The 16,550-nt window shown below is 40.8% G+C and overlaps 1 protein-coding gene across 1 annotated transcript in view; it reads right to left on the bottom strand.

Moving 5' to 3' along the window:
* Positions 1–14,327, bottom strand: part of LOC146964842 (general transcription factor IIF subunit 2-like) — a 37,042-nt gene extending 22,715 nt beyond the window's left edge. Inside the window, exons 1-4 of the mRNA XM_085765465.1 lie at positions 14,203–14,327; positions 13,862–13,935; positions 13,568–13,586; positions 13,133–13,277 (exon numbers count right to left, since the gene is read on the bottom strand). Of these exons, the coding sequence (XP_085621591.1) occupies positions 13,133–13,277; positions 13,568–13,586; positions 13,862–13,935; positions 14,203–14,256 (292 nt within the window). The 5' untranslated portion in view covers positions 14,257–14,327. The remainder of the gene's footprint in view (positions 1–13,132; positions 13,278–13,567; positions 13,587–13,861; positions 13,936–14,202) is intronic.
* Between the last annotated feature and the right edge of the window lie 2,223 nt (positions 14,328–16,550).

The raw sequence follows: 16,550 nt of genomic DNA, 5'->3' as shown, positions 1-16,550 counted from the left end.
AACCTACAAATCTGATGAAAAGTTCAAATATCTCTCCCTAAATTAAGATAAGTAGACAATAACATGATTAAAAGGGTACAACAGTAATTAATGCAACTCCACAAAGGTTAGAGATACACAAGAGACACCTTGGAAAAGGGGAGAGATCAAAATCAACACACAGAGGCAGCGGCTGGCACCTCTCAACAGACTTCTCCTACCTGGTAAATGCCAGGTAGATGCCGACATCTCTCCAAAACCGTTGCCCCGTTTGAAACGCAAGGTTTCTGTCCAAGCTGACATAATCTAATGACATCATCAGGTTTACTCTTTCATAGTTTTGAAAAGCTCCCTCAGACGTACAGAGGGCATTCGTTCTCAAAGACTGAGTGAAGCTCTTCTTGACAAACAAACAAACCTTCATGTGTAGAATCAGTCAAATGCCCCTTTTTTATAGGCATTCAAATAACTAAACTAAAAAAAACAGTGAGTGAGTCTGAATGAAATTGAAGTTATGGTTTTCAAGCTCTCTGGAACAGTGAAAAATGAATAAATGATACCAAGCACATGTCTAATATCAAGTGATTGATTCTAATGGGTCATAAAAAACACTGTGGTGTGTGATAGCTGTGTTTAAGGGCTGTTTTGGCAGTGGATGACAGTGTCGGCGCCAGAGCAAATGCAAAACAAATCTCTGCTGGTTCATGTCCAAACAATGTGAAGCAGAGATGCGTCAAGACTCATTTATGGAAACTGGTGGGAGTGGAGATGTTTAAATGTATTAATTCCAATTCATCTCTTCCATAGTTTATTCCTGCCGTTGTGAAAAAGCCTCTGCGAAACAATTTCATTTGCCTCTTCGTGGAACCGTTAGCAGCCTTGAACGCCTCGAAGCAGCCAAGTGGAGAGCGAGCGACAGCCACCTCTGAATGAGCAGCATGTCTCACTTTACCTCTAAGTGTGATCCCCCTCCATGGCGACTGTAACCATCTGCTCCGAACTGCCAGTCACCGCCCCCATCATGACTCATACGCCCACATCACCCTCTGACATCAGGCGAGCCTCATCCAAAGCCCACTCCTCACAAACACAGACAACAAACATACAAAGCACACCTGACGCTATGTGCAGCAAACTAAATGTGAGGAGATGAACTCGGGGAACCTGACGAAGCGGACGAAGAAAGAGGAGAGTGGCGGTGGTGGACACAGCAGTGACAAAAGCTCAAACCATGACCACCAGTCTTATCTCTCTTTTCACCTGTTGCCAGGCAAACTCAACTCCTCCATCATACGCTCAGCAAGCTGCTCTTTCTCTCTCTCTGTCTCTCCAACACACCCCTCCTTATCGCAGTGCCTTGGTCGCATGGTGCCGCTCACCCAGTAAATGACTAACATTCCTCAGATTTCCATCTTTCAACTTCTGAAAAGAGAGGCAATGGCAGGGGGGGAGAGAAAGAGACGAGGTGATGAATTGGAGGAGGAGGGGAGGTCAGGCCCTGTCCACTTCCACTCTCAGCTCAGACTAAAGGGGCAGCAGCTACCATTATTCAGACACAAAGACAGAGATGGACAAACAGATGCAGAGAGCAAATGGAGAATATTCTTCCAATAGCATAGATATTTTTAAACTGAAGCTGCCAACAGCTCATACTTCATATCTGTGCTGTTTCATACTAGACAAGTATATCAACTGATTATTTGGTATACACAAAATGTTTCCAAAGTATTGAACGATGCAAAGTATTTATGATATCTTCTCAGAGCCTGAAATGATTCTGTTCAACCAACATTAAAAAGCCCAAAAATATCCTTTTATTCGCTAAGAGAAAGAAATGCAGCAAATCATCAACAAAATGAAGTCATTTTTGTCATTCTTGCTTTAAAAAATAAAGACTTTGTTGCGACTTGTCATCAATTAGTAGTAACAGTTTCATCACCTGCGACATAGCTAATGATTTCAGTTCAAAAACATGAAGAAAAATAGAAACGACGACATCAAGTGAAGAGAAACTGAAAGATGTGAGCAAGGATTTCCAGCAGAGCAGAGGCAACGACAGAGAGTGAGGTAGAGGAAGAAATCAGAGCCAACCTGCCATCCACCTTTCTACTAGATGTGTTAAATCGGGAATCAACACGCTTTGACACAACATGACATCAGAGGCTGGCTGAGTGTGTGTGCGGCTGACTATGTGTGCTTTAAGTGTATCCAGGTGATAGAATGAATCCATTATAATCAATGTCAATACCAATATTTGTAGAGTGGCGTTATTAATGTTGTGTTGTTTTCATCCTATTATTCCAGTCTGTACAGTAGAGTGCAAATGCTTTTGGACACAACACACAACAGACCAAACCTTAATGGAAAATAAACATTCAGAAAAATAAATATTTACACAAATACTGTGGACCATGCACAAATGAACTGCAGCAGAGTCTTTGTAGGTGACACTTCTCTTTGAACGTTCTTGGTTTGATTGTTCAGTCTGCATCAGGTTTGATTCCCTTTTTTCACTTCAGACGAAATCTACTTTCCTGCAGCAAACAGGCAAACATACCATGGTTTGTTTGAACAGAACCAAACGGGTTATAGGTGTGAAAAGACCCTTCAATCTCATCAGACGACAGATGTGACAATATGAGTCACCAGAGGAATGACACTTCAGATTTTTATTTATTTATTCTTTTTTTTTTTGGGGGGGGGGTGGTATATAGAATCAAATTTTATATATTTGATTTAGTGAGTGCAGACACTGATGGACACCGCTGAAGAGCATCTGTTTTGAAGAGGCCATTATCACTGTTGTGAGAAAACGCTGTGTGTTCCTCTCTAAACTCCGTCTCCTACCTGTCTGTCAAACCTGAACTATGACTAACTGAAAGCTGCTGTACGTCTCACACCTAACATCTTAGACCGAGCCTGATGCTCAATACATAACATCGGTCTGTCCGTTTTTTATCACCTCTATCTGCGGGTGACGGGAGCAGGAAATGAGGAAAACATACTCAGTCAGTGCTCAAGTCTGATTTGGAAAAAGCAACGCTAAAACTCTGGACAGTGAAAAGCAGACTAATGGTGGGTGAGCGGCCTTAAGGCTGAGTGAGGCAGGTTTTGTTGCTGTTTAGTAAAAGCCTCCCACACAACTCGAAACACTTTTCTTGCTCAGACATCTCACACAAAAGTAATACAAGCATATGGACCTATGTGCGGAGGATCCACTATAATATCAAATATGGATAATGTTGACAGACTATTATTACATTTTTAATAAAGAGGCCAGTGTCTGTCTTAGTTTCCAGCCTGCTCATGCACTGGTCTAACAATAATGTGATGCTCTTTATTAATGTGTCAGTGTGCATGACTCTCTACAAAGCAAACAGCCAACTGTAATCTAGCTCTAAAAACCCTCTGGTGGAGGTCAGCTGAGCTTCTGGATGTTTTATACAAAAATGGGCTGTTAGAGTAAATTGGACCCCTCATTTGAAATGCAGCAATAATGGGACAAGCTCTCCAACTCTCTCCGATACAAAAACATGGATTGTAGCAACACGTTTGCCTTGTGAAAAGTGACGACATGCAGATGAAATTGTAGGTAAAATGTTGTAACATTACAGCGTTTTACCATGGTACAGCCGTCTATGTTTAGCTGCTTTGAAATGCAGTGAAATACACTGTAACGTCATTGGAAAAATGACATTAACCGTTAACTGGGAGAAAAGGCTTCAATGAAAATGTGTGCAATTTACTGCATTCACAGTCAGGAGTCATGACATTTCCATTAACTCCGTGGAGCAGTGGCAGCGGTCAGTAAGGAGATGAACACCTCAGCACTTTCCATCCGCAGCTTATTAGAAAACATGACTTAAAGAGGTTACTCTCCTCACAGTTTCCTACACTGTGCTTTCCTGTCACCTTAGTCCAGCAGCAACCTGCTGACAGAGGCTCACAGCGTCTGTGGCCGACAGAGCTTCATGTTTTAGTCCTCTATCATTATTCTGGGCGTCACATGTATCCTGTGTGGGAGCACAGCAGGGGTTGCTTTATTTCATGAAGCCAAATAGAAATGAAAGCGCAGATGACATTTCTCTATCGAGACAATCATCTAGCTCACTCAATCCTCTATTTTCACCTTGGCCAACAACAAGCCTGCACCTCTGAGAAGTATAGGGGGGCTTAAATCGCAGTGATTCAGCCCTGCACTTCACTGTGACTGCAGGGAAAAACATTTTCGAGGCACCTGGTGGGAAGACATACTACTTTTTAATTCAAAAATGTTGACTTTTGTGGTCTGGTAGAATACAACAGGCTCGCTTTGCCCTGGGAGAAGGGTTTGTGGCCAGAGAACAAGCAGCAAACCAGCTAACTGCTCTGTTTAAATAGAAAATTATGTTCTGAGTACTGGAAAAGCCGCTACACCATTCTCCTAATGCCAGAAAGCCACAAAAAATACACAACATAAAGTGAATATGATCAATTAAGCCTGCAAATAAACAAACATCAAACATTTTTTTATTCTATTACACAATATGCACCTATAAGCCAAAACGCTACAACTGATTGAGCAAATAATATTGATTATCATTAACAGCAGCTAATTTATTAAATGGTAAGTGAACAAAGTCACTTTTTTTTATTTTATTAACATGTTGGGTGCAGGAGAAACGTACAGTTGTAAATAGCAACAAAGGCTATCCTGTCTAGTCCTACCTGACAGAGGGACAAGTCAAGATAGATAGATAGATAGATTTACTTTATTAATCCCGAAGGAAATTCAGGAAATTTCCTTCGGGATTAATAAAGTAAATCAATCTATCTATCTATCTAAGTCAAGATTTTTTAATTATGGTTCTGGAATGAGTTTGTCAAAAGTACCTTCAATGAGAGCCCAAGTGTTATAAATGGACTTTGGAGCAATGGAAGGTCACCTGGTCCACTGAGTCCTATGTCTCAATCAACAATCAGGAACATGTGCTACTGTATGTTCAGTCAGTAAAGTGATGGAACCAGGATGCACCTTTTGGATGAAGACAAGCAGTGGAAGAAAAATGCTCCAGGTATTGTTCTGCTGGGAAACCTTGGGTCTTAGCATTCATGTGGACACCAGTTTGACATGTGCCACCTTATTACACACATAATTGCAAACTCTAATGCCTGACAAAAAGTATTCCAGTCAGTGGCCTCTTTTAGTGCACCGTGGCTGTCGCGCTGCACGCCTTGTTCAGAAGTGGTTGGAGGAACATGATGCACTGTTCAAGGTGCTGCCACGGCCTTCCCACCCCTCGGATCTGAACAGGATAAATGGAGTGGTAAATGGCCTGTGCTTGAGCCTCAGCATATGAAGGACCAACATCAAAATAGGTATAGGAGTGGCTCACCATTTTATACATTTACCACACAGCGGTGCACTCTAACACAACCACCAGATAAATGTTAGATGAACACTGCTCACCTCATTTATATCGACATGGTTGGAATAAATAATAAACACCTTCCATTATGACACAGTACAGCTTAACATCTGTACAAGAAGTTCAACTAAATGGCCACTTAATATAGTATAGATTTCAATTTCTCCACAATTAAACTGTGTTATGCAATGTGCAAAATGAAGAAATATAAATACAACAGATCCAGAATCCAAAAATAATGTGTACATGAGAAACAACGGATTCTTACACTCTGAATGTGCTGCCGCGTGTGTGAACGTGTGAAACTACAAATGAGAGTGGTTGTTAGAAAAGAGCACAAAGCTCAAATGAATTTCCATATATGAAAAACACAGGAAAACAAATACCAGGGTGATGAGAAATACACTTGAAACTTGAGAATGGTATTTTTTCCCAACCCATGTAATTTCTGCCGGTGCTGTGAGACAGTAGAGAGTCGTGCAACAGGAGGGAGCTGACAGCCTCAACCACCTCTGACAGTGAAAATACCCGAGAGGCTTGAGTGCTCCAACAACAGGAACTCTAAAGCCTCGCATTGGATTAATGTAGGCAGAACACAGCCTTCACTCTGCTAACAAGACTCTTCCTTGACGTCAGCCGTGGAAACAGCCCAACCACACAGCCATTAGTGCACAACTTCCAGTACTGGGAAAGAAACTGTTTAAAGAAAGAGATGGATGCCAACGATTTGCAATACATGATGCCAGCTGAATCCTTGTGAATGAAGTTAGATATAGTTTTGAGAGCATGTGTTGTAAATGTCATCAGATTACAATGCATGCTTTTCAAGGGGTATATTCCTCTTTAAACCCTCCGCAATTCATGAGACACACTTTTGGAATGAACCAACAAAGCCATCCTCACGCCTTCAGTAAAACACCTACAACCGTCTGCTCAGGATCCAGCCACAGCCTGCACGGTTCCACTGGTTCAGTGCATGACGTGAAAACGCGACAGAGATAGCAGGACAACAGCAGTTTATCCCTTTCACACCAAACAACACAAACATTAGTGAATATCTGCTACTTATATTTAGCCTGTTTTCAGACCTCTGAATCACAGCCCACATCTCCACTTTCCTCCGCAATTAAAAGAAGTCTGGTGCCGATCTTGTGAATGGCTGTTTCAGAACAAAGAGCTGTGACGTAGTTCAGATCCATGAAATAACAATCTGAAAGTCAATTTGTCTAGGCTGCCGCCATGATCCTTTTCTTACCAATAAGTTATTACTAAGAGCGAAGTCGAAAATAAATACTACATGGTCTGTCAAGGACTGTATTCAAGTGGGCAGAAAAGGCAATAATCAAAGCAAAACCTGAATCAAACTCAAACTGCAGTTGGGTTGTTTCATTGTGTTATGAGTTTCTCATTGTTAAGTTACAGCTCATGATATTTTTTGTTCAAGATTTTAAGCTGTATTTACATAAATATTTCCAAATTATTAGGGACTTCAACTCCTGCTTGTTATCAGCAGCATACATAATAATAGCTAATCTAATGTGAGGTTGACTTTCTTATCAAAGTAAACCTTGGTGGTCGTAATTTGTTATTTACCGGTACCTGTCTCTGTGACCAAAGCCTTGTGAAGTTTTCAATAAAATAATCAGATATGTTCTAATTGTGTAAGACAAGAAGAGATGACTAATGGTTTTTGATATACCGGTATGTATAAGCAAGGAACTGATCATCTGTTGTTTTATTCATATACATGATTATATAAATTTAGATATTATTATATATTCAGGTGTGAAGAAAACTGAAAAATCGAATTAATTGCGAACAGAGCTGAATAAAACTAATTAAAACAGTAAGAGCTGCAGCAGTATGACTTGGTGACAATTTGTTATTTTATGCATTTTTATTATAAGATTGGACTGGATATTCTGGTCCTTGCATCAAGTCTGGGCATTGAACAAAAGGATGTTGAAACTGGTATTTATGTAGTTTCAGTGATCTAAAATATGAATGGAAAACAGCAGATGGAAACTTAATTCTCAAGTCAGTTTCTACATGTGTGTTTAATAGACCAGCAAAAGAAAATGCTCAGTTTCAGATTCTAGAGTTCAACAAGTAGACGGTGTATTTATGTCTGTCCTTAAAGCAGTAAAGTCAAATTTGGTATTCCCAAAGTAAAAATAATCTAGCCTAACTTCTGGATTATTTTGAGTTTTACAAACAACATGTTCTGTTTCTAAATTTCAGTAAAAAGCTTATAATGACAGAGCACTACATTACATCTGGCTTTCTGTTCTCTTCTGCACGCTTCTGTGGCAACTAAGCCTGTTGCTTAGCAACCTCTTAATCAATACCTGGTCCTTGCCGGAACAAAGCAGAACGAGAAAGGAAATAATGGAGGAACATTTAGCTAGCAGCCTTACAGTACAAAAGCCATGTCAGACACCATTCGTGAACATATCAATCATTGGCACTCACCAAGAGAAACTCTCGCTATTGTTGGCTCAGTGAATACTTGTATAACAGAGGTGGAGGAATGTATTATACAGAGTCTGAGATGTTTGGATTGCATTAGACACTGCGTGGAATTACACAGATTTACATGTCGGTGCTCTGTCTGGTCACACAACAACACAAACCACCAACCATTCTTTTTAAGGATAAGTAAGTAAAAAGTAAGTTGTAGTAAAAAGGAAAAAAAAAGTGACAGAAATGCTAAAGACTGATCTGAATAGCACCATTAGCACTGCTGTAGTACTCCAATGGCACTGTATGTAGGGTTACATGGCTGTACTGCTACAACCTGCCTTCAAAACACTACTGTGCCCCATCTGATGAATGTTTTAATAAAGCGCTTTATTTCCTGAGATGCACTGATGTGTGTTAGTGGTCCAGCCTATGTTCAGCGCTCACCAACCACTCACAATGGAAGTGACAAAACAAGAGGGCATGGCTGCAAATACAAGTGCTCTTGCTGACTGTCCACAGCTTTTCAACCAAGCAGACATACAAAAGCAAAATGTTGCATTGTTTTGCGTGTACAGCCAATGGTCAGGGCAAACCCACAGACACCGTGCGGCCAGTCTGTAAGAGATGTTTTAAACCTACGCAGAGACAAAATGTCAACAGCACAGTATCTCACCATATATGACAACCTGTTAAAAAATACAAATCAGAGTTACAAGTTAGCAAGTGTGATAGATAAAACGGTTGCACAATTTACTCAAATATAGGTCGAAAGGCCCAATTGTTGAAAAACACGTGCTAAAGTGCCCCTTTCAGTGGCAAGGACGTGCTGTATGTTCCCTTTTTTTTTCCTTTTGCCCCTGCCCTTCAAAAAGTCTGTGCACGCCACTGATGATCTAGCAAAGAAATCACATTAACTCAAGTACACACCAGGCCACTGTTAACTGTGAACAGCTAGCACACTAGACTGCAGCTGGCAACAGCAGTTCAAGTTCTGCTCCACAGTTTCAGCGCCCCTGGTGGAGAAACACAGGAACCCGTTCTCCACCTGAGCAGAACAAGAACTAGGTACCATTTTAGATTTTGGCCATATTGCCCAGCAACTGTGTATTGTTGGGCAATATGGCCAGAAAAATAAAATGTAGCTATTTTTTAACACCACACACGAATGTCTGTAGAAATACTCCATGTGAACTAAGCTAACAAGTTATTTGTTATGACGCAATTCATGAACGGACAAAAGACAGCATTGTGCTTTGCAGTGGCTAAATAGGGATAGGGATTTTCACAATACATTCATGGTCACGACTTTCACAATAAAACCAGAGCAAAAACAGTTTGCAGATACTGTTTCTAGATGTGGATTACAATTCAAGACAATGTCATATAATCATTTGACCAGATCTTCCACTCTAATTAGCAGGTATCAAATCAGGGTCATGATATGATGACAACATTAACTGCATTAACACTGTTTCTGTTTGTGAAAGTCAACATAAACAGCAACTGTCTGACCACAAATATAATGTCTGCTTTGAACTGCTAAGTTGAAAGCATAGGTAACATAGCAAAAACACACTTTCAGACTTTCAAGTCTAATATAGTTGCAAGTCTAATACTTCTAGATGTTAAATGTAGACCTGTCTGAGGTGTCAAGAACCAGTAATATCTGAGTAGGTGAAAAGCAAAAGTGTGAGCATGAGATTTCAAGTGCAGATCAAACCAGAGAAAGTGTATAAATGCAGGTGCAGCGAGGTTGGATAGATGGGAGCCTGTGTGTGTGTATTTTAAAAGAGCAGGACCGCGCGGGAAAGTGTGTGGGAGACCAGTATCATGCCGTACACCTTTCTGTGGGCGAGTAGGGGTGGAGCTGAGTGTCAGTCAGGTAAATAGAGACCACACACCACCATATCTCTGAGGACTTTCTCCTACTTCTGTTTCCAGCGCACTTTCACAGTTAAGCCAGCCATCTGGAGCACTGACACCTCTAAGATGAAATTCAACAGGTTTTCACGCCCCCTGAATGGCACGCTTCCATATTCACAAACACAAGAATATAACACCGATGATCCTCTCTGACACTTAAATACAAAGTTTTGGTAGCTTGAGACTGGTTTTTTTTTTTTTTTTATCATTCAACTGAATTTTTGAAAAAGAAAACCATTTCAGAGAATTGTGAAGTTGCTGTTTTGGTGGTAATAAGAGACAGGAAGACAGACGTCAGGGGAAAAAATTGAAAGAAAAAAATCCATTATCACATGTAGGAGGTATTAATGCACATGCACATATAAGTGTGTGGGTGCATCTAAATGGCATGGGAGCAGTTATAGAATAAATCTTGTGGTTCCCGGATATACCCATATGAAGTGAGAACTTCATTTAAATTTTCATTAGTTTATAGCTGCGGTTTCTTGACTTGACTTTAGTACAAATGTGGCACATCTGAGACTTTTGCTTTTCTTTCGTATGCCATTAATACAATCTTCCTTCAAAAAATTAAAAAAGGATTGTGTAATATTCTCGCAAATGCTGCAGGATATGTTTGTTCATTATGAGCACACAGGAACTGGAAAATGATGTTGGCTGACAAAAGAAAAGAAAAAAAACTATTTCCCTTTTATCTTCCTTGTTTTCGCTTAGTGTATACTTCATCCATAGTATTACTAGTTCAGAGTAGAGCTTTAGTAAATATATGATCAAAACAACGTAAGGCTCCAGTCAGTGTATGTTTTTCATCTACCGAGTGCTCTCCTGCGAACATTAGTAATCTAACTGATGTGCTCCTGGGTGTTGAATCACCGTCTGCTCAGCTGCTTAATGTGACAATTATTTAAATGTTTCCTGTTGTTTCTCATCATTTAAAACAAAGTGCTTGCCAATTCATGACGTAGTTCTGTTCACTCCTTATTATGCACACAGCTTGACTCTGATGGCACCACAAACAGGCTACTTGGTTGCTCCATTTGCAGAGAAGATTCAAACCACCAAAGTCAGACATACCATTGGTCCCTTTTAAAAGCTGCTGGCTAACTAAACAAAGAAGTGAATTTGAACACATACCTACTAATAAAAGGCATGTAAAAATCTATAGGCATTATGCACTGGCCCCAACACCGCCGTCCTGTGAACCACAGCAGTCAAAAACATACTTTAAAGACCTGTTATGGTCATTTTCTATGGTCATCATTCTAGGTGTTAACAACATAGATTTATATCCTTCAATGTTAAAAAACACAACAAACACAAGAAAGTTGTTCTCTCTTGGCAATGCATGCGTCTTCAAATTCGCCACGACCTTGCTTCCTCACTGTGTAAGCACATACAGTATGTGTAGTTTTTAACTGATCCAACAAGTGGGTAGACTTGTAGTCAAGACCGCCTGAACCGAGACCAAGACACTACCAAGACCAGAGAGTATCAAGACCAAGACAAGACCAAGACCAAGACCAAGACCAAGACTAAGACCAGTTGAGCTCAAGACCGAGAACGAGACCAAAAAAAAAACAACTAGTTGCACCATATTTTGCTATTCCGGATGAGTTGTAGAATGCGAGAGGACAAGTGCCAACGCGTCTGTGTCACAAAATGCATGTGATTGGTACCACTTGAAGCATAAATAATGATATCCAAATAAAAAGCATTCCTGCCTGGATATTGTAGGCTACAAATCCCTTCGAGACCGTTCTGCCAGCCCGAGACATTGTGAGACTGAGAGACCCTAGACCGAGACAAGACCACAAAAAAGTGGTGTTGAGACCAAGACCGTTAGGAATAAGACAGTGGTTTTTGTGCTGACAAATGACTCACTTTGGACTAAATTCCCATACTGACCATATAGATCCATAAAAAGCTATAAAAAAAAAACACTGTAAGTGTGTTAAAAGCATAAGTCCGGTTTAACAAAACCACATGGAGAAAAACAGCTCAGTAACTCAGAGAGAGTAGAAATAGGAGTACTCAAAGTTAAGTCAGTATACTTTCAAGTCTGGTACACAAATCATAGAACATCTAACATTTTATCTGTCAGCAGCTGCTCTGGCTTCTCTGCAATGCTGTCACACTTAATCAGAATGAGCTAGTTTATGACTCTGCTGTACGATTTAACTGAGCTCTACTGCACTGCCCTTCTTATGCAGCACAATTTTGTATAAAGTTTGCTGTTGTAAAAAGCTACAAAAACCTATAATGTCCTATCACTCTTGGTGCAGTGAAGCTGCACTAGAACCAATGACTGGTGCATTTAAATGGATTTCCATTTTTACATTTATTTGTGCACTGAACTCATTTGGCTGTAGGATGTGCTCGAAAACTGTATGTTCGTAATTGTTGTCCCATCAACACACAATTACAAACGCCGTTGGAAATATTTCAAAAACATATTGAGAAGCAGTCATTTCCTTGTTACAGAGAGTTGGCGCCCTGGGATGTAAAGTATTGCTCTTGAAATTTTGAGATAGGAACACACTGCCTCCTGCTATTTATTTACCATTTCACTAAATTACTAAATTCATTAAATTCAATAAATATATTTTCCTTGCTTTTATTCCATCTTCTACCATTTCTATCCATTTCTCTGTCCTTCCCACTGGTATTGTCGATGTATGATTTGGTCTAAATGGCATTCCTTATCATTTCATTTTACTGGTCTGTTACATTAAAGTGATCAAATAACTCAATGCCATTTAAAGTAACAAAATAATCTATTGTAATTCTCAGGTCACATGCTGTTAGACACCAAACCATACAGTTTCATCTATTTTTAAGCCACGTGTCTGATGCAAGTCTGTGCCAATCCCTCTGGCTCAGAAAACAGTATGACACATCATGCCTGGCAGGATTTGTCCTCTATAAAGCAGAAGCCACTGAGTATTCTCATCAATTTTGAAGTGCAATCAATTTGGAAAGAGAATCTAAGAAACTAGACGGGCTAAGGCTACTTGTAATGTAATTAGGTGCTACTCTGTCTAAATTCCCTTTGAGTTTTTTTTTTCCATTATGCATTACTCCAACTCGATGTGGGAAAACTTTCTACTCTGACCCAGTTTTATATTGGAGGCAAAGTTTTTATACCATGTTCTTCTCTTCTGCAAAAAAGCCACATGCTCATTCTGAATCAAGCAAAACCACACAGCCCTGCAGCCCACGACAGTGCTCCCATACATTGTCAAATCTATTTCAGTTTGAACCCTCTGGCCACCTGTCAAGAAATGCTTTTCAAATAAGATATTATATAGCACAGAAGAAACAAAGAGTCGAGGACTGGAACAGTTAGGTTGCAGACTGACCTGTGTCACTCTGGCTGAAGACAGCCATGGTCTGTCCATCCACTTTGTGCATAGTGAAGGGATGATCCCGCGGGACCTGCACGGTTCCTTCCTTCTCTCCCACAGCGCCAAGGCCGCTCAGGTCGGCATTCAGGTTGAAACACACCTGAGAAACACAGGTCAGTCAAGGCACTGCTGTCTTTCATTCCTCACATCAGGTCAAATTGTGATATCATAAAACTTCATTGATCCCCAAAGTCTGGTCAGAGCAGCAGCAACACCATAAACAAGAAAATAAAGAAAGAATCTAGAAACAACAGTGTTTTAAACCATGCAGCTAATAAAAAGTGAGAAGTCAGGTTTGCTGAATCAATCAGCTTTTTAATCCCCCATATAAAAACTTGTGCAGGTCGGCTGTACAAACTGGTGGTGCAGTTTCATATGAAGTGGTCTCACCTCTGTTTTGTCCTGTTTTCTGTCAGGTTTTTGAGAAGAAAGAACAAAGTGTGATCATTAACACTGTTCAGGGTTTCACGTAACCTACTAACTTGTTGATTCACATTTGTCATGAATCATTTTATTGGTAATCTTGGGAAACCAGGGGGGAAAAAACTATACAATTTTACCCAAAACATTTGCATAGGACTCATCTATCATTGAGTGATATTAATTGCTATTAATTGTAGAGGCTCACACTGATAATCACATGAAGGGTATGATCAAATTAAATTTTCAGAGTCTGGTACATACTTTCCGATGGTAATCTTCCCAACTTCTCCCTTTTCTGTGGCCTTGTCCCATTGCTGAGACAAATATTTAGGTACCTGGTGAAGTATATGATCCAATTTAAGTTACATACACAGAATTAACTGAACAAAGCACTCATAAATCGGTTTATTTCACACATTTTAGTATCAATGAGATGAAACAGATAAGCAGTGGTGAATTTAACGTTCGTCAACGTAATTATTAGCTAGGCTAACGTTAACTTGAGTTTAACAAGTTGACAAACGTATTCTGTTAAAATAAGTGTTACAAAGCTGAAATAAAGAGTTACGTCGGTTATTTTGACAAGATGTGGGGGAACAAACCTTTACAAGCCAAACGCCTTGACTTTGTTTGACTCCGGTGAGGTTGACATCCATGTTATCAGTTTCAGACGTTATCAGCAACAGACGATATCGACAACGGTAACCCTTCTGCCCTGGAGGAGGTTGTGGCTTGTGCATAGGTTAGTGCTCTAGTTGTGGCTAGATGGCGTACGTGAGCTGCAGGAAGTGACGTAGAGTCTTACCAAATTTCGTCGAGGACTCCCGACTGATTAAGTTTAGTAAAACTGACATGTAGGCTACAGGTGTAAAATAGGGGGGGGAAAGCAAAAAGTAAGTGAAGCCATTGGTTGGGTTTAGACACAGCCAAATAGGCTACCGGTAACCAACCGTGACCGCTGCTAGCCGAACAGTTACAAAATAAAACTTTCTGTCTCATCCTTCAAAATAAAACTCAGAACGACGTAGGCTACAGCGCCATTATGTAAACCAACCAAAAACAATTTCCCAATTTCCAATCAAATTATATGAACTACCAAGACATTTATGTAACTGTGTGTTAATCACTTTCAATAGTAGGGACTACGGACTGGCCATTGGGCAATGTGGGCAAATGGCCGCCTGGTGATGCGGCCGTAGGCGGCTCCACCAAATAAATAAAGTGGAGCGGCCAAGGCCGCAAGTAATAAATAAATTGGCTAAATAAATAAAAGCGGAGCGGCTGCGTTAATAGGCGGCCGCAAATTATGTCATGGACTAAAAACTAACTCTTAACATGTTTCAACATTAAAACGTATTCTAAGGGGTGGAGAGGGGGGGTTACTGTAGGTTGTCTCACTCATTCAATCACGTACGCGCGCGCACACACACACACACACACACACACACACACACACACACACACACACACACTGCTCTCAAGCAGGGACGTGCCGTGCGGTCAGGGGACTCAATGAGTTTACGTCCAGCCAGGCAGCGGCCGTAGAAGCCACTCGCCGTCTCGTTGTATTTCAGAGGAGAGGCACAGAGCTGCTCTGCCTCTCCTGCCCATACGGTGTGTATGTGTGTATCTGCCCCCTCCAGACTTGTACGCCATGGGAGGCTACGTTGCCTCATTGCGTAACTCCACTAAAAGCGACACATACGTTCACGTTGCCTTCGTGAATTGTAAACAAACAGACGCCCCCGCGGTTTTAGCTTCCAGCAGTTTAGCGGCTAATTCAACTGCAGTGAGGGATAACTCTACCGGAGAGGCTCAACAACTTTTTTAACTTCATTTGAGGAATAAACGGCAGCTTTTACCTGACGGGAGACCGACGTCTGAGCTATGGTAGCTAACAGCTAGCAGCTTTTATGTAGGCTACTTTCTCTCTCTCTCCCCCTCCTCTTTCTTACACACACACACACACACACACACACACACACACACACACAGGAGGTTGCCTGTCATATCTGTTGTATACCTTGTAATAATAGCTTGTTGAGTACAGTTAACATTATTGTTGCTTCGGTTTGAGTGTGGATTAATTGTTTGTTGTGTAATGTGAGTGGTGGTCTAATCATGATCCTGTTATTGATGAGTTGGATTTTAATAACAGCTGATCTGTGTACTGTAGCCTAGATGGCGTGGATTGTGATGAGAAGACTTATCTGTACTGTGCAACCCCCCCCCCCCAAAAAAAAAAAATTGCCAGGGCCTCTTTTTGGTGCCAGTCCGCCACTGGTAGGCCCTAATGTAACACCATATAGGCCTAATCAGTTTTACTGTTTCATAACCTGTAGGCCTAGGCAAACAATAAAGCACAACATTTGGGTCACACTGAGACCCAAAAAGGGCTCCTGTCAAAATCTTAGACCATCTTTATTTCTGGCCAATAGCCTAACGCGTACAATGTGCACATATTTAAAGGACAATTCCAGGCGAATTCAACTCGGGGGTGTATTTTCCTATCATTTTAGGTCTAAAAGAATGAATCTGAAGATTTTCAGTTTAATCGCTCCTGTTTTGCGGTAGTTGCGTCTGTCCGCGCATCGCCACGGCAGCAATGAATGGGAGTGGATGTAAGTTCCGCTGTTTAGGCTGTTTCCAGCCCTCAAAGCCGCAATTTTTTTCCACAGACAGCATCAGATGGCGACTCAAACATGCACCGAGAAGTTTATTTACTTCAAGCAAGCCGACATGTTTGTAAAACTAGATCTAATTCAAAGTCTCCCGGAGTCTCGCGCGAGCCCGAAGTTGCAGTGCTGGTGTATTCAGGTGCAGTAGGAGCTACCGCTTGTGTCATAAACACAGGAATATCAACTCTTTACTTGCTTGAAGTGTACATTTTTTTCCACAGACAGCGTCAGATGGCTACTCAAAGATGCGCCGAGAAGTTTTTTTTACTTGA

This window comes from Trachurus japonicus, chromosome 21 (assembly GCF_045865225.1).
Source record: "Trachurus japonicus isolate A0001 chromosome 21, Traja_1.0".
NCBI lineage: Eukaryota > Metazoa > Chordata > Actinopteri > Carangiformes > Carangidae > Trachurus > Trachurus japonicus.
This window is presented reverse-complemented; position numbering and strand designations above follow the sequence as displayed.